Here is a 24,952-nt window from a genome sequence, read left to right on the forward strand (position 1 = left end):
AATCGCTCCTGTCGACTATGCTGCAAATGGTCAGCTGTGCTTTCATCTTGCAAGCAAGACTAGCAGCCTTTACCACTTCTGTTAGCTGCTAGAAACCAAAGAGAATCTCTTCTGATCCAAAGTGACACACATCGTTGGTAACCGACGTGAGCAACCACCTCCAGTTGGCTGCAACCTGTGCTCTTCATGGCATCTGGAAGGATCCTTTCCACATCTGGAGTGACTCCACCCAGTATGCACACTGGTTTTCATACCCTTCTTGTCAGCCAAGTCGCTAAGGGGCCCCATAACGGGCCTAACGTTGGAACTCCAAACTACCAATAATCCCACCCTCTGCGATTGCCCGGAAATTGCAGGACAGGTGACCGCATCTGGCTCAGCGACAGTGTCAGCCACAGACAGCACCTGGAACCTGTTTATCAGACAAACCAGGGAGGCCTTACGTGCGGCTGCCTTTGAAGTCTTTCGCCTCCTGCTTTGCTCCAGGGCGACCTCCCACTCGACCACAGGTGAGGGATCAGTGAGAGCAGTAACTGGGTTGGCCACCGGTGAGTACCGATTGGAGGACTCTGACGAGCTGGACGTCCGTTGGATCCCCACGGCCGGCCCACAACAGTGGTGCCCACCCACTACGGCCTCAAGCTGTGTAACCGAAGCCATCACAGCCTGAAGCTCAGAGCGAAGTGTCACCAACTCGGCTCGCATCCGCACACAACAATCGGAGTCTCTGTCCATACTAAAGACGTGGAAAACTAAACTATGCAGATAAATGAACTATCGGCACATGCTGCGCAACTCTACTGTAGAACCGGACAAAAAACCAGGAACTGTGTCTAATAATACGCAGATATTCAAAAACCTAACTACCAAAGCCCTCAGGTGAAACTAAGTAATTCGACCATGATTAGGAACTTGTAATACTGCACAAAATAAATTTACTTTCCGACACAGACGTAAACGAGAGAAAAGTGGCTATCAGATATTAAATTTACACGCAGAAACTCAAGAAACTAAACTATTAAATCACACAGATGATGTAATAAAATTCGCTCGTGGTTAGGAACCGTAAATGTCACAGAAGCGGTTACTTCACTGTTGCTGCGTCTGTCTCGGTCGGCTACTACTGCCTGAGCCCCAAAAATGTCCAGTGTCCGAATTGTTAAATTTTGAAGTTTTATTCCATCCTCGGCAGGATGTAGTGACAAATTTTATTCCATCCTCAGCAGGCTGTACTGACCAGCTCATCAGATGTGGTAAGTAAGTGAGCAACTGGGCAGTTTGGTGACACTAAATCAAAAACACTCCGGCCTGATGGGGTTTTCGATATCACTCATAGCCAAGGCAGCTAACTTCAGAACACAACGTGACCAAGAGTGAAGTAAAATTATGTAACTCGGGGCATTTCGGTGCTACAGAGAAAATCACACGTTCCAAACTTAACTGGACCTAGCAAACCAAGCTTGGTGCAGAGCAAGCTAGGAGAAGCTGAAGGGATAAGTTATATGACAAACCCATTCGTCGCTCGCCCCAGTGGGACAACTTCATAAGCGTAGCTATAAGGCTACAAATGACCGAGCCGAGGACCTCGAAGCATTCCGTCTTCCTGTCATTCTCTCTGCCCCCTGAACCGGAGGGAATGACGAGTTTTTGACCCCTGAGAAAACACGGCTAACACTTGGTGCTAAAGGTAACTGGTTACATGTCAGCTGGTTAACTCATCGAGTTCCGGCGGAAGCTGCAGCCCGCGACCCAGGATAACTGGCGTCGAAGGCTAATAGGGGTGTCAGCGCACTCTGCAATCGGCTAGGTTGGCACGCAGACAGTGCGGTACTGAGGTACAGGTCAATACTACCACCGTTTAACAGCATGCCCCAGCATGAATCTGTCCTCTCCCTCACCATTTCGCTCACCCAGCCTGACTCCCAGTGGCCAGGAAGAGGCCTGGTATCGTTTTATTCTGTCTCTGTAGACGCTTATTGAAGTTTGCTCCAGATTAAGAACTTGTTTATCAATATTAGCACACAGAGAAAAGTTTCATAGACACCAGTATTTGATATTTGTAGTCGTGTAGGTAATCCTGTTACTTGGCCTAAGTTTATCGGCTGCACAATCACAATGACTATGAAGAGTCTGTACTACACGGAAACAGTCGCACAAAGGATATACCCTGTAACATGTAGAATAGATTTTTTGGTTTGTATAGTGATTATCTTCATCAGCTCTGCTTTCTCATCATTATTAGTTTTTGGAGAAAGTATAACAATGATGTACTCACAGTTCCGCCAGGTGTATTAGATTCTGAAAACAGCCGGCATCATCTGGTTGGAAAAGCTGCCACTTTCTTCCAGCACCCTTACACAAGCAACTGTGATCCGCACCTTTGCTATGTTGAACCCATGAATTTTTGACTCAACGATTTAAAAGAATAATGCGTCTCAACCACATATGTTAAATTAAGCATGTGAAAATGTAATGAGATTAAAACTGCCGCATCCCGAAAGAACAGTCTTCCCTCTTCAGATTCAAAGAATGAAACCACTAATCGCTTCATTAAACACAGAAAAATTTGCTAAAGCAGCACCCTCCGCGTACTTCCATTGGTAGTTCTCTTATTTATCACCATAGGAGACTGTGCAGCGTCCTTGTTCAACAGCGTTTGAAACTGACAACACCAACTTGTTCTCGTGCTCATCGTCAGAGACAAAGATCATCAGTAATGTTCCATGGATGTCTCATGGGAACGCTATTATTTTTCCGAACATTAATAATCTGGTGGACAGATCGCCCAGCAATCTGCAGTTGTTTCCTCATGATGCTGTAACGTACGGAAAGGTGTGGCAGTCGAGTGACTGTAGGAGGATACAAGATGATTTAGACAAAATTTGTCGTTGGTGTGGTGAATCGTTGCTAGCTATAAATGTAGAAAAAAATATGTGTTGCTTTCGATAAGTAGGAAAAGTAAATCAGTCTTATTCAGATACAGCATTTGTAGTGTCCGGTTTGACAGTCACTTCGTTTAAATATCTGCACGTAACAATGCAAAGCGATATGAAATCGGACGAGCACGTGGTAGGGGGGGGGGGGGGGAGCGAATGGTCGCCTTCGGTTCATTGGGATCACTTTCGGAAAGTGGTTCATTCGTGAAGGAGAAAGGAGAGCACATTCAGGTCACTAATGTGACCTGTTCTTGAATACTGCCACAGTGTTTGGGATCGGTAGCAGATCGGATGAAAGGAAGACATAGAAGCAATTCGGAGACTGGCTGCCAGATTTGTTACCAGCAGGTTCGAACAAATCGCGGGCGTTGCGGAGAACCTTCGACAATTGAAACGGGAAACACCCGAGGGAAAACGATGTTCTTTTAGAGAAACACTATTGAGAAAATATAGAGAACCAGCATCTGAAACTGCAGAACCATTCTGCTGCCGCCACCATATATTTCGCTTAAGGACAACGAAGATAAAATACTGGAATTAATGCTCACGCGGAGGTATATAGATAGTAGTTTTTCCTTCGTTGCGTCTGCGAGTGGAACAGGAAAAGAAATGACAACCAGTGGCACAGGGTCAAGTCCACCACGCTCCGTACCATTGCTTATGGAGTATGTAGGTAGATATAGACGTAAATCGGATCCACCGTACACTGGAACTGCCACTTACACCACGTGTGCACATCTATGCCTCAAATGGGTGACGACGTGTTAACTGCAACATAGCTATCCGCCTCTGCTCCCCCTTCGCTACATTCGAAAAACACAGATATGTATTCAGAAACTAGTCAAGGACTATCTTTAACCCTCATATATACATCTACGTAATTGCTTTGGAAACTACACTTAAATGTGTGGTTAAGTGTTCACAGAAACTCTTCCAAAGTATTTCTGGACTGCTCCAATCTCGAACAGCAAGTGGGAAAAAATAAGCATCTAAATTTTTCCATGCGAGTTCGGTTTTATTAACATTATTACAATAATCATTATTTCTCCATTTGTAGGTGGAAGTGAATGTAATATTTTGGCATTCAGAAGTGAAAGTTGGTGATTGAGATTTCGCGGAAAGATCTCACCGCAATGAAAAACGCCTTTCGTTCTAAGGATTGCCACTGGAAATCGCTAATCATGTGCGTGACAGTATCTCCAACACTGGGCGATAGTACGAATCGAGCTGCTGTTATTTGAAACTTATGGTACGTTCCGCCAGTCCTGTCTGGTAAGGAGCCGATATGGCGCACAGTACTGGAAGAGGACGGACGTTTTTGGTGTAGCCAGTGTCTTTGGTACGTTTGTTGCATTTTCTAATTGGTCTGAAAATAAAAGGTTGTGCATGGTTCGTCTTCCCCACAACATTTTCTATGTGACGGTTCCAAGTGAAGACTTTCGTGATTGAAACAGGTATTTAGACAAATTTACAATCTTTAAATTTTAGTTAATCAAACTTGTAACCGAAATTTCATGGATTTTTTTAACACTCATGTGGGGGATCGTGTATTTTTAATTGCTTAGGATAAATTGCGACTTTTCGTTCCTGGCAGAGATCCCGGCTAAATGCCTTTGTTTTAATCTTCTGAATACTTTGCTAGACTCGAAACTACTGCGTTATCTGTCAAAAATCAAGAAGGGATGTTGAGTTTGTCTCCTGAATCGCTTCTGTAACTTAAGAACAGAAGAGTGCATACAACAACTCTTTGGAGAACCCCGAAAACACTTCTGTTGCACCCGATGACTTCCCATCAATTACTTCACACTGTGGGCTTTCTGGCAGGAAATTACGCATCTAGTGGCACTACGGAAATATTATTCCGTCGGCATGTAATGTGATTAGAAGCCGTTAGTGACGAACAGTGTCAAAAGCTTTGTGGAAGTCTGGAGATATGGAATGAAGTTGAGATCCGATTTCGGTAGCGCTCATTACTTCGTGTGAATGACGAGCCAGTTATGTTTGACAAGAACCTTGAGTCCGTGGTGGTTATGCTACAGTATGTCGATGGATTTCATAATTTCGGATCCGAGTAAATGTTACAAAATTGACGAACGTACCTGTAGGTAACGTTGTGTCACAGCAACCTTCTAATCTGAAGGGATGTTGGTTTTCACAGCCGATCTGTCATAGTGATAGTGCTCTTTTCCGCACTATAGCTGGAGTTACATTTTACAGTATCTCCAAGATGCATTCGTAGGTCTGACTTGCTTTACTTACAACGTGCTTGTTTGCTTTTTATTTGTTGAGTAATTTGGAATCTTGTGGTGACGTCAATCTGTATATGAAAGCTTATTATTCCGAAATGTGATAGTACTTATCTCATAAGACTTCAGCGTGATGAACATCGAGGGGAAGAATTCTCTTGAAAAGTTAAATTACAAACTAGACTTTGTCTGACTTAAATTTATCATTGTCCCATGACTAATTTTCACACCCTTAACCACTGATTGAACTGTAGTGAGTGCTCTTCAAGTGACAGAGCCGCGCCATTATGATAAATGTTCGTTTCTTCGACTGAGACGGACAGATACATGGCGTCTGATCTTCCAGACTCGTTTACTTACACTGCGAATAACTACAACACTTCACTTTGAGCCATTGTGTCCATACAAAGCTAAGAGCTCATAAGGAGCTGCCTCGTCGATTTTTTCCTCATACATTAGAAACTATAACGACCTTCTTCCAAGTTTGAACCATTTTGCATAATGTCAGTCTCTGAAGGACTGAGGTAAAATTTTTAAAACATCTATCTTCAACAAAGAGGCTGAAGTTACTCTTCAGTTTAGTCTCCGCTGAATTGAACAATATAACAAAGTTTAAGGAAAATTTCGAGGGGATAATGCTTACCTTGGTTGAAGACTAAAGCCGGCACGTAGATGAAGAATGGTATATGAAGTACCATGTTGAAAGCATAGATCCCAGATGCTATTACCCGCAATGTCTTGTTATAGCGGCGCTCCAAATACTGAAAGTAATGCAAAATTTCAAAATACAACGTTAATAGCCGTCAAATGAAAGTAACGTGGAAGAAATATCGCAAAATATGACACATTCCAAACATTTACCTTCAATGTATAGTAATTACATTAACGGCGCTGTATTCATTAACTGATACTGATCGCATCCTTTTTAAACTCTACAGCATCTACATAAAGCATAAGCACTATTAACTCTTTCATTTATGGTAACAATATACTTTCTAATATAACTACTTCTCGCATTTAGTAGTGTAGTAATAACTTTTTATTATTACATTCAAAGACAAAAATAAAAAGACGCAAAACAAAGAAATTATCAGAATAGGACGGAAATTGTAGATGCATGTACAAGCAAACAAAAGATTACAGTTTCAGGAAAATTGGATGATTTCTTCAAGAGAAACAACTTCACAAATTGAGCAAGTCAATACGGTGTTGCTTTGACTGAAGGATTTGTAGGATGGTCTCCTAAGGGATATCGTGCCTACTCTGTCCACCTGCCACATTAGATTGCCAAAATCCCGAGCTGACTGGTGGGCCCTGCCCATAATGCTCCAAACGTTTTCAGCTGGGCAGAAATCCGGCCACCTCTCTGGCCACGGTATGGTTTGGTGGCCGCGCATTATCTTTCTGAAATGTGAGTTCCTGATGGGTAGCCATGAAGGGAAACGAAACGGGGCGTAGAATATTGTGGACGCACCACTGTGCTGATACGGTAACGTTGTCCTATGTAAAGAAATGGCCTTCAGATTATCACTCGTGGTTGTCGAGCCGTATGGCAGGTGACAGTCCGGTTGGTAAACCATTGCGGCCCGTAGCCTCTCCAGACAGATCTACACAGGTCATTGGGGGCCAGTTCGAAGCGGAACTAATCACTGAAGACAATTCTACTCCAGTCGACAAGTTTCCAGCCGAAGTTGTTTTAGAAATTACATTTTGTAGTGTTTTAGACGAAGACCCGACTTCCCGCTGAACTTCGATTCAATAATGTATGCACTGTTTACTTATACTGTAAGTTCATTAGGATGTTAACAATCCTCTTATGGAACATCTTGTGATGTGTGTTATGATACGTACAGCTATTGAAAGGAAAATTGTATGCCTTGAGTAATAAATACTGTGTGTTGAATAACAGCTGATGTTCACTTCATACAACGGCGTGACAATGTAAACCACTTTTGTGTATGCTTTAATGGGATTTATTGTTCTTCGTTTGACTTAAACAGTTCAGCAAAGACTATCGCGCAGAGTACTCGACATTTAGTCACGTTGAGAGAAACATATATATAGTCACATTTGCAGTATTTCCCTTTGTGACACTCGGAGTCAGCAAAATGCAAGATGACTTCCATCAAATAAGAGGTTGTTTGGCGAGCACGCTCAAGTTGAAGTTTGACCTACAGGCAAGGTGGCTTAGACCTTAGACCACAGATGATGTAGACTGCATGTTGCTTCATTAGAGTGAAATCCACATGTCGATTAGCTTTAACGAGAGGTGAGTAGAGGGCGGTTTCCTTTTGCAAGTGACTTCTGAAACACTGATTAATTTACATTTGTCTCAACTGTAGCAGCTTCGATAAAGTATTTTTTTATTATAATGGTGAAACTTTTCCATTTGGCTGCATCGAAAGATATCTTAAAAACATTAATATTTAGTTCCACAAGTAAATGGCCCTCTGTTTGAGTGTATTTGTTTGTATTTACATATTACGAACTGCATGAGGAGGGTCATTATATACCTACCAAGTAAGGAAGTTCATCCTTTTTTTCTGTTTTCTCTTCAACATCGTTACTTCGTTTTGCTTAATATCACAAGTAAGGTTTTCCACCAATCAACTAACGTATGATTTCATACTTTGAGAGGAAGGATTTATGGCCAAGTGACTGCAGAAACATATGCAGCAAACATATTTCTAAATCTTTGCAGAGATATATCCCTGAATTTAAAGAGTGTTTATTGGTTCTCAGATCTGAAACTCGATCAATGACGAAGATCTGCAGATGGCCAGGTGTTAATATCTACCTCACTACAAGGGTTTTCTCTATATTAAAAGTTTTCTAATGTACCGTAGTCCTTATCTTGATCTCATCCACAAATATTTAAAGCGTCTGGATTTTACAGACCTTACATGATCTCAGTGCATAACGACAGTACAATACAATATGAGGTCCTCAGAAAACTATATTATCAACAAAAAGCAATTGCAGTAATCTCATGTACCAAGAACAAAACATCTACCAATGTAAGTTAAAGTGAAACGCATTTTGGAGACGAACTGAGCTTCAGTGCAGAAAGGGATAAGGCCAGAGCAATACATTATTACTTTTAATATAAATACGGCTGGGACCGAGGGTAAGTGGTTGCGCGGATTTAACAGGGCTAGCTGCGACCCGGCAAGAAAAATAAAAATTCTCCTCTAACGAGACGGCGGTTGGCTGAAGCCATACTGGACGATGCAAATGCGACATGGTGGAGAGATCTCCATTACATAAAAGCATTTTGAGAACTAAAAATTTCTACATCTCTCTCATTTCACGGCAGACTGCACAAGTTGTGGAAAATAGCGAGGGCGTTGAGGTCTTTGCATCTGCGAAATGTGGACGATAAGACTCATGTATCGTGGTGACTGACAGCAAAGAGGTAGTCAATTATTCCTGTGGGCAATTTTTCTGGTAATGAAACTGTGCATGTTGCTCCAACCCTTGTGAGCGTGCAGTAACCATTATTTTGACTAGGGAAATATTATTTTTCTACAGAATGCAGGAAAGTTAAGACTGAGTGAATTCAATCAAGGCCAGAGTAGGGAATTAGCGTTTCAGATCTAGCCCAGAGACAACGCTATTGCAGATCCCGATTGGTAAAGTACCATCGCGCATTAGGCCACAGTAAATTTTGAATCAAGATTTTGCTCACACCAACCTGAGTACGCTTTGACCATTGAATATCAGAAGCTAGGATAGTATCATACCCTTATATTAAGTACACGAGAGTTTTTTCATTGGTTTAAAAGGTTAATTTACTATCCACCAACTTAGTGCATTGAGCAGCTACGATATTGTAGAAGTAAAATTAATAGATGATAATTTTTAATCATTTTTGCCTGTGATAACTTTTCCATTTGTAGAGATTACTACTTAATAACTGCCAGTTCAATATGTCCAAGAGTTAATTATTTTGTCATTGAGTGTTGAAAGTAATTGAACATGATTATTGTGTATCACTTGACCCCTGAGAACACAGTTGATAAATTAGGTGTAGAATGAAAAAGGGAACAGGTGTTTTGTCTTTCTAGAATAGATCGCCAACTTTCACTTTTATTAATTCATGCATTATAGTTACGTGACAGCCACATTTCTGATTATTTGTTATGATCTGCACCTAATATAAGCTACCTTACAGGGCCACATTCATGTTTATATAGAATGTCTGTTGGAATGTCTGTTTAACACCCTGGGCTTGCGTGGACAGTTCGGATGTTTTATACATTTGCTTGCATGTCTTATAACATTATAAAAATGGATAAACGGTATTTAGGAGGCGCAGATTGATTCAGTGTCGTTAAATGGCGGAAAATGAAGTGACATGATCTCTCCATGAAGAACTTGGAATCGGAAAAGGAGGCCAGTCTTTCAAAACCATGTTGATTGTAGGATGCGAAAATCAGTCAGAACGGTATTCAACTTGCTTATTAAATGCCTGCTGCCACAGGACGATAAGTCCGACACTGTTCAGTACTGAGGAAATTGGATAATTTTTTTTATTTCGTCCATCTCAATTGCACTGATAGAATATTTTACCAGAGTGCTCACTGGTCTCTCGATGAGACGCCCATTCTCAAACCACACACATTGTTATTAACTGTAACTACTCGCACAATGTGGTGCCAAAAAGCATGAAAAGCTTCTGTAGAGAAAACATCCTGTTGGCAACAAGTACCTTAATTATAATAGGCTACGTGTTTATTGCGCCTGACTGACACAACTGAAAGGTGAATACGAAGAGGACAACGATAACCATCGAGTTTCGAATTCACAGTTAAATTTTGTAAAGGGAATAAGTACAACTTCGTCACTTTGCGCTGTCGCTCTTACCTCATAGGCAGACGTGACTTGCAGTCCGAAGAAGACGGGCAGGTAGATGTAGTGGATGGCGACGGCGGTGAGCAGCGCCGAGATCCACGACCACCCCAGCAGGCTGCCGTACAGGTACACCTCTGAGGGCACGCCCACCAGCGTTAGGCCGGACGTGTGGCTGCGGCAGCAGCACCAGCGTTACAGTGACTGTAGCTACTAGTAATAGTTACTACTTCTACAGTGCTATCAAATCAAAGACACCTTCTCTCCTTCCAGCTAGAAACTGTGTAGGAGTTCGCTTCTAAAACAGAGGCTAAAGAGCAGTTGCTGTCCTCTCTTTGAAAAGTTATTACTTAAATACCGAAGTTAATTGGTCAGTTGGATATATAAATTGTAAGTTGCCAGAACAGCTAGTCACTCTACAGAATTCTCCCCTCACTTCTACTATCGTTGTACGTTTCATATGTCGACCCTTAGCCAAGGATAATTCACTGGAATCTTCTGATTTTTTCTTGTAGTTTGTGTAATTAGTGTAACTATTGTTTATTGCTAGCGCGTAATTGTAGACAGAATCTCCTTTGTAGTTGCAGTCTTTCATTGTTGTACAGTAAAACAGTTGTGGCATGCATGTAGATTTGCACCAAGTATTTCGCAGCTGCGCTTGCAATTAACTACATATTATTTTCAGTGCTATGTTAATGTGTTCTCTTATTTTTGCTCTTCAAATTGTGCTTTTCTGTGTTATCGTGTGAAATATTGTGACAATAATGGCGTGTGAAAAACGTAACACTAGGCTTCAAAGTAAACTGAGAAATAATAGTGACGACGAGCGTAGCTTATCAGCACCACTGTGTAATGAATTAACAGACATTCGAAGTAGTAATTTGGTAATTGTGCATAGGGAAATGGACCGGGCGGCAAATAATGGTGTAGACAGTGAAACAGGTAGTGAACAAGGAAGCATTATTGATCGATCGGTCGGCAACAGCTCGCCTCAGGAATCCGAAATGACAGAACACAATATTGCAAATACTGTAGACTTAGGTTTTGGGTCCTCACCGTTTTCTCAAATGAGTCAAGACACATTTTCTGCTTGTCAAAATGTGAATGTGGCCGGTGAAAATGCACTGCCAAAAAGCATAGAGAAGCAGATTCCAGACACTAATACATTATTATTGCAATTAATGCAACAAATGGAACAAAATCAGAGACAAATGGGATAAAGGCTTCAAAAGTTAGACACAATGGAACAACACCAGAGACAAACACAGCAACAGTTAGACACAGTGGAACAAAATCTTAAAAAGTTAGACACCACGCTTGAACAAACACGTGAAGATTTAACTACTGAGTTACATAACATCGAACCGAAAAGTCTGTAATGACGTAAAAACACAAATTTGTGAGCATTTCCAACCTATTTTTTCGCGTCATGAAAATGCATTACAGAATCACGAGGCAGCCATAAAAGAACTGCAAACTATTGTCCATGAAAATCACGACACCTTGCAAGCTAAAATTGACTCAGTTGCATCTACCGATTCGGTTACGCAACTTGCAAAAACTCAAGAAAACTTAAAGGACACAGTAGATACGATTTCAACACAAATGGACACTCTGAAACTTGGTTCAGAAAAACACACTGAGGAAATAAGTACACTATCAGAGAAAATAGCCGAACTTTCGGATCAGTTCACTAACTTATCTGCAAAGGTAGATGACGATCTGAATGACACAAGACCTGTAGCCATCACTGACACGGAAGAGTATGAACAAATTAAGAAATTCAAAGAAAATCAGAATCAAATTAATACGCAATACAAAAGGGAAATCCGGGAAGTACAAGATCAGTTGGCACAAGTAATAAAAAAATTTCATATTTCAGAGGACACTCGCGCTCCAACACGGGAAGAGGAACTTAGAAATACGGAAAAGCTACAAAATAATAACACAGGGCATTTCGGAAATTATGAAAGAAATTGGCAAGGTGCACCGAATTTTGAGATGGAACCGCCGACACGACGTAACAATGACCGATATGCTACTCGCCGACACGATGATTTTGACTATAAGCTGTTCATTACTACACGTAAATTCAAAACATTTAAGAATTCTGGCAACGACATTCATCCACAAGCATGGCTCCATCAATTCTCTCATTGTTTTCCTCCCAACTGGTCATTAGAGCACAGATTAGAATTTATGTGTGGCTACTTAGAGAATGAACCAGCTGTAAGAATGCGATCGGTCATTCACGATTGTCACAGTGAAGGAGAATTTTACCATGCCTTCCTCTCAGCATATTGGTCTCAAGCTACACAAGACCGAGTAAAACATAGCATCATAATGATGAAACATTTCGAACAATCTGAATTTTCCAGTCTTGTGAAATATTTTGAAGACATGTTGCACAAGAATCAGTACCTGTCAAACCCATACAGCCCCTCAGAACTCATCCGCATTTGCTTAATGAAATTGCCTGAATATTTAAGAAATATTATTTTGGCATGGCGTTACATAGACGACATTGAAGCTTTTCAGGGACTCTTACAAGAATTAGAAATCGACACAGACAGTCGCGGGATGCGAAAACAGGAAAACAATCACTACAGGTCACATCCGTCACAATTCCGTGACGACAGAAACAATAACTGGACACGACAAATCTATTCTTACAACGCAAATCGTGACCAAAACAGACGCCACCACTGGCAGAGTAATAACAGTTACAGAGAAAGATCGCATTTCCGTAGTAATGAATATGACAGAGATTACCATAGAAACAGACAATATGGGAACCAAAATAATTATTATCAGGGGAGACAGAATAACGTTAGATGCAATGGTCCAGCGCGCAGTTACGATTCAGGGAGAAATTCTCCACCACTTAACCGACAAGAAAGAAACTACCGACATGACGACAGACGATATAATCATAACGACAGACCTGAATTTCATCAGAACTGGCGGGATTTAAACAGGGCTGGGCCCTCTGGGCAAGGTGAATTTGTAGAAGTTAGGTCTTCTAATCCCAATAACGACGCGCACCAACAAAGAAACAGACAATGACTCGCACCGCAGGCAGCCGCGTGCGCCGGCTGGCTCAGAGAAAAATAGCATAGACGCTAACCTTGAGAAAAATTCCAGTATTCTTTACCGACGTATACGACATGATAATTGTGTTGAAGTTGAAACTCTGCATACTAGGAAGAGTAAAGGATTGCACCACATTTCACATGTAAAACCGTTTATTGAAAGATAATCTGCCTTTTAACTTTGTCTTTGCCATATAACTTTTCACTTTACATTAGTAGTATGCTTGTCACACAGAGAAACTGTTAACATGCAACAATGTTTGAAGTTAAATATCCAGTCAAGAACCAAGAGAACTTACTTCAACAGGAATTACGAATGCATTGTTATAGTAAACAGACGACACACTGTTGTTATTTGTACATTGTTGCTTGTTAGTTGCACGATTACGTAACGACTATAAGGCTCACATACTTAGAACATTTACCAGTACTGCTAATGAGATTTTAATGCAACATTTTGGTTTACTGGAAAATACATTCTTTATTTAAAGTACTTTCTGTGAAATACCAGATGACACAGTGGTTAGTTTATGTGACAGCTACACGATTTTATCACGACGCTACTAATGAGTGACAATTTGCAATGTTGCTTTTGCGGTGTATCTGTTTTATATCTACAGTTTTTCTGAATTCTTCTGTAAAGTAAAACATGTTTTAGTAGTAACTTTTGTGCTATAGCTACAAGGAGACAGCCTTTTCCATAGGACAACAATACGTTACAGCACAGTACTTTCTTCATCATGGCAATAAGCGTAATAACTAAGATATCTATACGCAAAGCATTTCACTTTAGTTTATCATGAGGTAAGTACATTGGCTTCCGCAGAACTTAGCTTTCGGAGGACAATAACTATGACACTTCCACAGAGATTATCTTACAACAAGACGCACAGTTTAGCGCTACAGTACACGTATTTGAGTGATTAATTTTGTACTTAAAACATTTATTTTTAAAGATATTTGAAGTACAATGATACAATGGTTTTCAGTGATACATTTCATTCCATTGCTGTAATCTGTAACACCTGAGGGTATAATTATATCCTCAGGGGGGTAGATGCTTACTTTGTGTACCATGTGTTTGGCAAGCACAAGGAGCCCTAGCTAATATGGTATTTGCTTATACAACTTTACACATCGGTACCATATTTCTCTAACACACAAATTACACAGCTATCTGATCATTTAACTGAGAGATAAACTTTTTTTTACTACATCAGTGACACATGTTTACGCAATTACACAGTTGGGTAACTTCACACTTACGAAATTGTATTTTGTCTGTACTTTGTGAACTGTTCATATTTTTTCGGACCCATTGTGATATTATGAGAGCTTTGAATGATATATTTGGTATGGGATCACGATTTTTAAAGTACTGTAGTGCAAACTGGTGTCGTAAATATTTCCGTAAGAAAGTTAAGTGACCACCTGCACGTAATGCGTCGTGGACACCCAGATGGGCGACAGTTGCCTGGAAAGAAGTCATTAGTGAGTGCCTTTCAGAAGCACAGGTGAAAAAAAAAAAGAGGCCATTATCCTCGCTATTGACATTCCTTTGTAGAAAGCATCACAAAAAACGACACGGTCGAACTTGAAAACATATGATTATACTGTGGAGCTCTTAATTTATGATATTTACTAAAATGCCTAATGAAACGATGAGAAACATTTCACGGCTATTGTCTTGCTAATTGAGAGAAATGCCATATGGCTTGCTTTATGTACTTATTTACTCATTTTGTTTAATATCTAGTTTCTAGCTGCACTGCAGCATTGGTTAAAATAAAATTTTATAGATGTACTAATATAAATATTTTCTGTCTACAGATCGAGTAAATAATAATTTTTTCAAAAAATGAGGGAGCACAAAAAGACATTTACCTTCACAGGAACTGCATTCATAATTTTCTTTTCAAGTACTTGGTAATTTATTTTGTAGAATAAGTTGTGGTGCACCACTTTAATGACATAGATATTAAGATGTAAATAGACATTTCCGTTATCTGCATTGTTGTCTTTACTGTAATATTTTTCTGCTTGAGCTCTGTCATGTTTAGATATAATTTATTGCATTTGCTTCTGCTGTTTGCCAGGCATAGTACTACTAAATTTCACTTTACATTACTCTGTTAAGCCAGTTTTACTACTGATTTATTTTTCTTGTTTGCTGCTCATTGCGTAATATTAGTTGTAATATAGCTGCTTGCTTGGCCAATTTGAATATTTTGTCATTGCTGTTTGTGTCAATTGTTTTGTACTGCTGCATTGAGAAGCTGTAAAAAAATGGTTTGGCCAAAAAAAAGTATTTTGAAAGAGAATATGAACCAAAAAAGTAGGGTTTAGGGACAACAGGTTTAGGGACAACAGGTTTAGGTAGGATTTTCTTGGAAATAAATAATGAGGTAAGAAATATGTGAACATATAAATACAGAAAGCATGCTTGGATAGGATTTTTTTGGTGGAAACAAATGTTGAAATAAGACGAAAGATCTATGGAATGAAGTTTTGGGTTGGACTGCAGTACCAAATGTTACACTGAAAACAAACCCTGTCCTTTCCTCCTGTGTTATTCTGGTATGTGTTTGTGCACTCTTGTGTATTTGTGTTTTTCCTGTCTTTATGTGTTTATCTGATAAGAGATATGTTGTAGAATTTTTCAAATACTTTGTTATTTTCTTTGTAAAGATGTTTAGACATTATTTATTCTGTTTTGTTTTAATGCTCATGTGTGAAGTTGATGTTTCGAAAGTTATTCTGATCTTTTATGTATGTACTCATGTCATAATTCCTGTAACACTGACGTATATGTTATTTCGATTCTTTTGTAAAGCCTGTACTACAAATGTTCTCTGTATTGTTATGTTCTTTAATGATGTATTTTGTACCTTTGTAATTGTATTCTTATGTTATAAAATTGTAATTGACACCAGGTCATCAAATTAAGTAACTTGTAAGTTCCATTTCACTGCACACGTTTCTGTTGGTCATAGTATATGGACAATATGTGAGAAGTAGGGACTGTTAGTGTTTGCACGTGTGTTAATAATTCAGCAAGGGACTGGTTAACAGCATTGCTGGTTCTAAGGACAATTAGATAAAAACTTTGTGAGTGCACAAGTGGTGGTTTATGGACTTGCTATATTCTCTGCAAGACTCTTCGATGATGATTGTGCACCTGCACAGTCGCAACGGATGGCTGTTAGCCATCTCTACAAGGACTACAGTGGGGCTGCATCTTTGATGGGCCACCAATACCATTATTTCTACAAGGACTACAGTGGGTCTGAATCTTTGATGGGCCACCAATACCATTATTTCTACAAGGACTACAGTGGGTCTGCATCTTTGATGGCCCACCAATACCATTATTTCTACAAGGACTACAGTGGGTCTGCATCTTTGATGGCCCACCAATACCGTAATCTCTACCAGGACTACAGTGGGTCTACTCTGTGATGACCTACCTACCAGTATTCTTCAAAACTTCGACTGACTCTGCGGTGGGTTTGCTCTGTTGTGGCCCATTACCTGTCTGCATGTCAAGAGTCAGCACTGTCTTTTCGTTGGAAGGACAACCCTACTGATTCAAGACTGTGTGGAAATCCACTACTTCCGTGTGCATTTTCTTTTACTGCTCAGACTTTGAGAAAAACACTGCAATTGTACTGTGATGAATGATCAGGACTGTTTTTATGGACTGTGAGAAAATTTTAGCTTTTGACCAACATAGTATCAATAAGTGTGTACATTTTATATCTTTTTTATTGTAATTATGAAAAATTTTATCAAATCATTATTGGCCACTGCCCAAAACAATTTGTAAAATTTTTTGTGGGGAGCATGGGGGCTATGTAAGTAGGCTGTTTATGTTTACTTATTGGCAACGTTACGTAGCGCTCTGTATGAAAATCACTGGCTGTGCAGTCTGTGGCTAGTTGGCATTGTTGTCTGCCATTGTAGTGTTGGGCAGCGGCAGCTGGATGTGAACAGCGCGTAGCGTTGCGCAGTTGGAGGTGAGCCGCCAGCAGTGGTGGATGTGGGGAGAGAGATGGCGGAGTTTTGAAGTTTGTAAGACTGGATGTCATGATCTGTTATGTATATTATGATTTTTCAGCACTATTAAGGTAAATACATTGTTTGTTCTCTACCAAAATCTTTCATTTCCTAACTATGCCTATCAGTAGTTAGTGCCTTCCGTAGTTTGAATCTTTTATTTAGCTGGCAGTAGTGGCGCTCGCTGTTTTGCAGTAGTTCGAGTAACGAAGATTTTTGGTGAGGTAAGTGATTTGTGAAAGGTATAGGTTAATGTTAGTCAGGGCCATTCTTTTGTAGGGATTTTTGAAAGTCAGATTGCGTTGCGCTAAAAATATTGTGTGTCAGGTTAAGCACAGTCATGTATAATTGTTCAAAGGGGACGTATCATACGTAGCGTGACCCAGAGAGCGCATTTATTTGACTAAACAGTAATGTAGCGATGCAGAGCAGGAAAGCTGGCTCGGAAGCCTGCAGGACCGTAGCAAGGTCACAAATTTTGCCGTTAAGCAGAGGGATACTCTACAGTCCAGACAACTTGGCACCACCAGAGGCTCGTCCACTACTTTAGGACACAACTTGGCCACGTTTTGATAACTGTAGGGAATGCCTAGTGAGGGTGGCGGTACTTTCTGGGCACCACAGCATGTGTTGGTACTGGAGCCAGTGTGGCAGGCCTCTCCAACGGAAAACTCGAACCGAGCTTTTATAAAACCACAGGGCATCCCGTTTGTTCTCTCTCGCCTTCATCAGCTGCCTCCCGCCAGCACATAAACTTGTGAAGAGCTTCCATGTGGAGAGCCGCCCCGTCATCATTCCCTCTTGCGGAATAATCAGTCGCCGGCCGTGGTGGCCGTGCGTCTAGGCGCTCAGTCCGGAACCGCGTGACTCCTACAGTCGCAGGTTCGAATCCTGCCTCGGGCATGGATATGTGTGATGTCCTTAGGTTGGTTAGGTTTAGGTAGTTCTAAGTTCTAGGGGACTGATGACCACAGATGCTGTCCCATAGTGCTCAGAGCCATTTGAATTTGAATAATCAGTCGTTTCGACTCACTTTAGGGACTCCATAAAATTACCGCTAGGTCACCTAGCTGCAGTTGTGTAATATGTGTTGAATTTGGATTTTCCTCTTTTAAGATGAGTGTTTGCATCTGTGTGTGTGTGTGTTTTGTAAGTTTGTTTCTGTGCGCACATGTGTGATCCTAGAAATGTGTTCTTCAAGTTGAGAGCATTCTGTGCCCACAACTAGCTGCTAATATAATGTGGCGTGTAGACCATATTCGGTCAAAAAATTCCCCCAGAGCCTAAGTGAGTTGTTACAGAGTCACCTGCCGGCGGGTGAGAGTGTTACGCATTGCAAAGCAAATCAGAGCCGACTGCTGCAATGCGTTAGCAGCAGGACTGAAGGCTTTCCTTACTTCCTCCCACAGAAATCTTTAGAGTACGTGCCTAAAGCTGTAAAGGAACATAGTCTGGAGTGCCTAAGTACTCAGCCAATCGCATACTAAATCATTCTCGTCTCAGTATCACAGTCTACTTCACGTACCTGTGAGCGACATCGCAGAATGCAATACGGGGTCTGCAGACAGGACAGCCTGCCCTGAATCACGAGGGACCCACCCACTTGCCGGAGGAAGTTTACAACCATCTTCAGCTGCGCCCTGACACTGTCATCATGATCGCAGCTAGAGAAGTTCCTGACAGTGGCATTCGATTGACACCACGCTCTGCCCCCACGTGAGAGGCAACTGGACGCCTCCATCAAGCTGTTCCTGATGTTCTATGGCTGAGGGCCGGAATAAAAAAATGAACTGAACAAATCTACCATCATCTCGACTCCTCATTTCACTCTCCATGGGTGACAGTCTAAGGGTCATTTAACAGTAAGACTCTGAACTTGGTTCTGGTAGTCGGAAGCTGTACTGTTGGCTAAATTCCATATTAAACTTTTGGTACTCGTTTTTCTGCGACACATGATCTTTTTGTGTTAAGTAAAGGAGATAGAGAGAAGTTACTTTATTCCTGGCAAGATACAGTGACTGTCAAATTAATTACAGGGTAGCAACGTGCTGTGCATGTAGGGAACGGAATCCGCAGTTCCTCTACAAGGGATAAATTATTAGAGCATATTAGTCCCAGGTGAACTAATTTTCCTTGCAGTACATCTACTCCAGTTACCAGCCACCAAATGGAACCGATATCTTCCTTCCCACTACCGTTCTACTGGTATTGATTGGCGACTCCATGTCTTGTGCACAACGACCAGATAACAGGTATACTTGAAAAAAGAGACAGCATTGGTCGTATATTTTTACTATTGCAGAATCGATTTTCTGTCACTGAGTGACCATCTTCAGTGCTAGAAGTTAAAAAATTTTTCACATTACGATCAGAGAGTACAACATAGAAAATCACAATTACATCTGTATATGAACATTACACTTGTTAGAAACAAACCTATATTGTATAACTTAAATTGGGATGCACTGTTGACACTATGCATTACGGCGATCACATAGACTGAGGTCGCTGTTTACCTGCACTTGTTCAGCAGACCTCGGTGTGACGGGGCTTGACACGCCCTCTATGTGACATGTGTCACGTGAAGACATAGTATTATTGGTTTTGCGAATTATTAACACTAAATAACTCTTGTACTTTTGTGAATGGTGTAGTAATTCAAATTTAAAATGTACGTACAACACATAGCAGATGCAGGAGAATATCTAAAATACATTGGCATATTGTTTTTTATAAACTATGAAACATAAAATAGATCGATGATAAGTTATTAGCGTGCAGAACATGTAAAAAGCAAAAGACAATGCCAAAGAATAATAAATGAACAACATAAAAAGAGGCGCAACACACGTCTTTCTTAAAAAACGTAACACCCACCATCTGGCGTGGGAAGTCAAAAGTACAACGTTCGTAATTTAGGTAACAAACGTTAATATCAAGGAGTCAATATATAAAAAATAATAACATTAATACCAAGGAGTCAAATATATTAAAAATAATCACATTACGAAACTGCCGTTACTTAATAATTAAATTAAAACGCCGTGCAAATGTAAGGTGCGAACAAGTAGTATACATCAATCATCGAGAAACCAACATGAGGAAGGACAAGTAACAGTGTCACTTATACCAAAATGTACATCGTACTTTAGAGAAATTAAACAGACTATGCACGATATCCAGCACTTATTCAAATAGCAAAAGAATTGTTAACCTACATTAAAAATAATTACGTAAAGTGATAACCGGTTTGTATTACTTTGTGTCAACGCCTACGAGATGTCGACTGTCGTAAAATTATGTTCAGTAGGCGTCCATAAGTTCTGTAAATTACAGAACAAACAAGAAAGAAGCATCTTTTAAAAACCGAAATTAGTAATGTTATTAAAACAAACTAAAAACATGTGTGTCAATGTGTTGAGACAGTTGAAATAGCGACCATTATACGTGTTCTCGTAGCGACTATGACTGAGGCGTTGTATATAAGGGATAACAAGCAGCTGACTATGAAATGCAAATTGTGATAAATGACCACAAGTTGACTTTATTTCATAGTAAATCGGAGAAGCATTCCCAAAAATGTGTGCTTCTCGATATCGTTTGCTCGTTGAGCAGCGTGATATCTGGAGCTTTATTATGACAAAAGATCTCCATCTCTTCCATAAGGTCGAGAAGGCGACCTTTTTTACCCTTGTGCAACAATTTCAATTGCGATGTCAAATCTGGAGTTGTATGACCAGTTGCTACCAGATGGGCTGCGAAATTCGATTTTTCAGCAATATCTTTCCTCTCAAGTGCTACGTGCTCACGGAACCTTGTTTCTAATTTTCGTCCTGTTTGCCCTATGTAACCTGCATTACACGCGGCACACATAAGTTTGTAAACACCTGATTCATGTAAGACTTTGCGTTCATGAATGTTATTCCTTAAAAGCACGCCCAGTCTGTTCGCCGTCGAGAAACCTACATTAATATTTCTCTTCTTGAATACACTGGCAATTTTATTGCTAATGGGACCATAGAAAGGCAATGTGATAAATTTTTGATTTTTAGTTTCGCTTATCTCATTCCGCCTTAAATTGTCTTTACTATATTTTTTGGATGTCATCTCATAAATGTTCATGACATATTTCAACGGGTAATTATTATTTCTTGCAATTTGTTTAACTATGTTTAACTCTTTCTCATGGTTTTCCTTAGATAATGGTAATCGGAACATACGATGAAATGCAAAGTGGAAAAACGCTTTTTTGTGTTGGTCTGGGTGTTGTGAACGATAATCCAAGATGATATCTGTGAATGTTGATTTTCTGTAAATGTCAAATGTATGTTTTCCATTTTCCCTTCCAATGGTTAGGTCTAAAAAATTAATGACTCCATTCTGTTCTTTTTCAACTGTGAAAGCAATTTTGTTGTGTAAGCTATTAAATGTACTGACGACTTCTTCAATATCAGATTGACTACCATTAATAAGCAATAGCGTGTCGTCTACATATCTATAGTAGTATACGATCTTTTTAGCTACTGTTGGAAAATCTTTTAGTAATTTCAATTCAAGATAGTTAATAAAGATATCTGCCATAATCCCTGATACAGAGTTTCCCATGCTGAGTCCGTCTTTTTGGACATAGACTTTATCGTTAAATGTGAAGTAGTTATATTTTAAGCAGAATGATAATAATTCTATGAATTCGTTTATTTCCACGCTGGACATATTACTGTGGTTTCTGAAATTAGCGTCAATGATTTGTATTGTTTCATCAATCGGGATATTCGTATATAAATTGACAATGTCCAGCGAAAGAAACGTCATAGTGTCTGCAATAGGTATATCTTTTATTTTCTCTACTAATTGGGTACTATTTTTAATCGAGAACTGTTGCACAAATTTATAATGCTTATTCAAAATAGTTAAACATTTTTTCGCAATATTCACCAACGGGCCCCCTCTCCCATCAACTATCGGTCTAACGGGATTAGATTGCTTATGAACCTTGAATTGTGATCGTAACTTAGGGATTTTTGGATTCATTATCTTGAGATACTGTATCTCACGAGGGGTTATTATATTTGAAAGTGATTTAAGTTTTTCATTTAACTTTCTTTGGATCTCATTCGTTGGGTCTCTCGCAATTGATGTAATACCGTTTTCTTGAAAAAATTGTAAAGTTTTTTCTACATACATTTCTTTTGTAACAATAATAACAGAATTCCCTTTGTCTGCCTTTGTGACAATTGCATTACTTTCTTGTAATTTATTATTCAAATTTTTCACTGTCAAATGGTCCCTCCTGTTTTGGTTATTTTCTTTTCCTACCTCGTTCTTCAATAGCTTTTCTACCGCTACAGCCATTTTATTCTGTTCTACCTTATTTATTTTACAACTATCCATCCCAAATTTTACCTGCACTAGTGTATTCTTAATTGCCCTCCTATCTAATTGTTTATGTATGTTGTACTTTAAACCTTTATTCAAAAGTTCCTTTTCTTCCTGATTAAATACTATATCCGTTAAATTTTTAACTCTAGGATAGAAGTTATATTTATGTTCGCCATTTAACATTTGTCCTTTCCCTTGTCCCACTAGCTTAGCTATTTTTTTGACATGTTTAGCTCTTACTTTACTAACTACATTATACACAATCTCATTTACTCTTGAGAGTAGCAAATCTAAAATTAAAGGAGAGACAAGTTCACCCAAATTGGCGTGTGCTTCGAACAGTTGTGAATTAATAACACTTTTTTTGAAAAACAGTTTCCTAATTTCACTTCTCATCAAAACCAGTTCGCATTTTTTCATTGTCACTGCGCACATTTGTCGTCGTATATTAAAATAACTCTGTACATACCGTGGGGTAACATTTTTCTTAATACACTCTTTGTTGAACTGTATATGTTGACTTGTGATCGCCAGCTTGATTTTTAACTTCTTGTATTTAAAATACGCTGCACAAGCCCAGCTAGGCAAAATTTTATTGATTGGCGACTCCATGTCTTGTGCACAACGACCAGATAACAGGTATACTTGAAAAAAGAGACAGCATTGGTCGTATATTTTTACTATTGCAGAATCGATTTTCTGTCACTGAGTGACCATCTTCAGTGCTAGAAGTTAAAAAATTTTTCACATTACGATCAGAGAGTACAACATAGAAAATCACAATTACATCTGTATATGAACATTACACTTGTTAGAAACAAACCTATATTGTATAACTTAAATTGGGATGCACTGTTGACACTATGCATTACGGCGATCACATAGACTGAGGTCGCTGTTTACCTGCACTTGTTCAGCAGACCTCGGTGTGACGGGGCTTGACACGCCCTCTATGTGACATGTGTCACGTGAAGACATAGTATTATTGGTTTTGCGAATTATTAACACTAAATAACTCTTGTACTTTTGTGAATGGTGTAGTAATTCAAATTTAAAATGTACGTACAACACATAGCAGATGCAGGAGAATATCTAAAATACATTGGCATATTGTTTTTTATAAACTATGAAACATAAAATAGATCGATGATAAGTTATTAGCGTGCAGAACATGTAAAAAGCAAAAGACAATGCCAAAGAATAATAAATGAACAACATAAAAAGAGGCGCAACACACGTCTTTCTTAAAAAACGTAACACCCACCATCTGGCGTGGGAAGTCAAAAGTACAACGTTCGTAATTTAGGTAACAAACGTTAATATCAAGGAGTCAATATATATAAAAAAAAAAAAAAAAAAAAAGATATTGCTGAAAAATCGAATTTCGCAGCCCATCTGGTAGCAACTGGTCATACAACTCCAGATTTGACATCGCAATTGAAATTGTTGCACAAGGGTAAAAAAGGTCGCCTTCTCGACCTTATGGAAGAGATGGAGATCTTTTGTCATAATAAAGCTCCAGATATCACGCTGCTCAACGAGCAAACGATATCGAGAAGCACACATTTTTGGGAATGCTTCTCCGATTTACTATGAAATAAAGTCAACTTGTGGTCATTTATCACAATTTGCATTTCATAGTCAGCTGTTTTTTTTTTTTTTTTTTTTTCTTTATTGTGATTTCATTCCCCTGCCCCATACGGGCAGGGGAGGGCTGTCAGCAGCACAATCCGCCGCTCTTCAGCCGAGAGACACGACAATTAAAACAAGAATAAAATAAGACATACATAAGGAGGTAAAAAGGGGGAACATAAAACAGAGTAAGGGGAGAAAATGGAGGTAAAAATACACTGATATGTAGACGTTCATTGGGGACAGTTAAAAAAGTCACCAGAAAGTGAAAAAACACAATTGGTGATTCTTAAAACACATGGAAGTCACTAGATGCACAGGCACAGGTTAAAAGTCGGCCACAGTATTAAAAACACTCCGAAACAACACACTTAAAACCCACTCGGAGCACACACGACGAAGAATAAAACTACCAGGTGGGACCTGCCGAGGGAAAGGGCAGAGAGGATGGAAAAGGAGGGGAGAGCATGGGGCAGCTGGGGAAGCGGCGGGAGGAAGGGAGGAGGGGAACCGTGGGTTCACGAAGAGGCAGGAGACACATGGGGCGGGAGAGGAAAAGGGAAGACAGGGCAGGAGGGAGTGCAGAGACACTGAAAGAAGGCACAAGAGGTGGAGGGGGAGGGGAAATCCGCTCAGAAGGGGGGAGGGGGAGGAGAGGGAGCCCTGAGGAGGAGGCAGGAAGAGGGGGTTAGAGTTGGTAGGAAGGGTAGATGTCAGGGCGAAGCTCATCATCCGGGAGCGGTAGATGGTGGAAGTTGTG

General features: G+C 39.9%; 1 protein-coding gene across 1 annotated transcript in view; it reads right to left on the minus strand.

The window, feature by feature from the left end:
- The window catches only part of LOC126234736 (sodium-coupled monocarboxylate transporter 1-like), a 146,727-nt gene that overhangs the window by 81,655 nt on the left and 40,120 nt on the right, over positions 1-24,952 (minus strand). Inside the window, exons 3-4 of the mRNA XM_049943481.1 lie at positions 10,049-10,208; positions 5,826-5,943 (exon numbers count right to left, since the gene is read on the minus strand). Coding sequence (XP_049799438.1) covers positions 5,826-5,943; positions 10,049-10,208 — 278 coding nt within the window. The remainder of the gene's footprint in view (positions 1-5,825; positions 5,944-10,048; positions 10,209-24,952) is intronic.

The sequence above is a fragment of the Schistocerca nitens genome, chromosome 2 (assembly GCF_023898315.1).
Source record: "Schistocerca nitens isolate TAMUIC-IGC-003100 chromosome 2, iqSchNite1.1, whole genome shotgun sequence".
Taxonomy (NCBI): Eukaryota; Metazoa; Arthropoda; class Insecta; order Orthoptera; family Acrididae; genus Schistocerca; species Schistocerca nitens.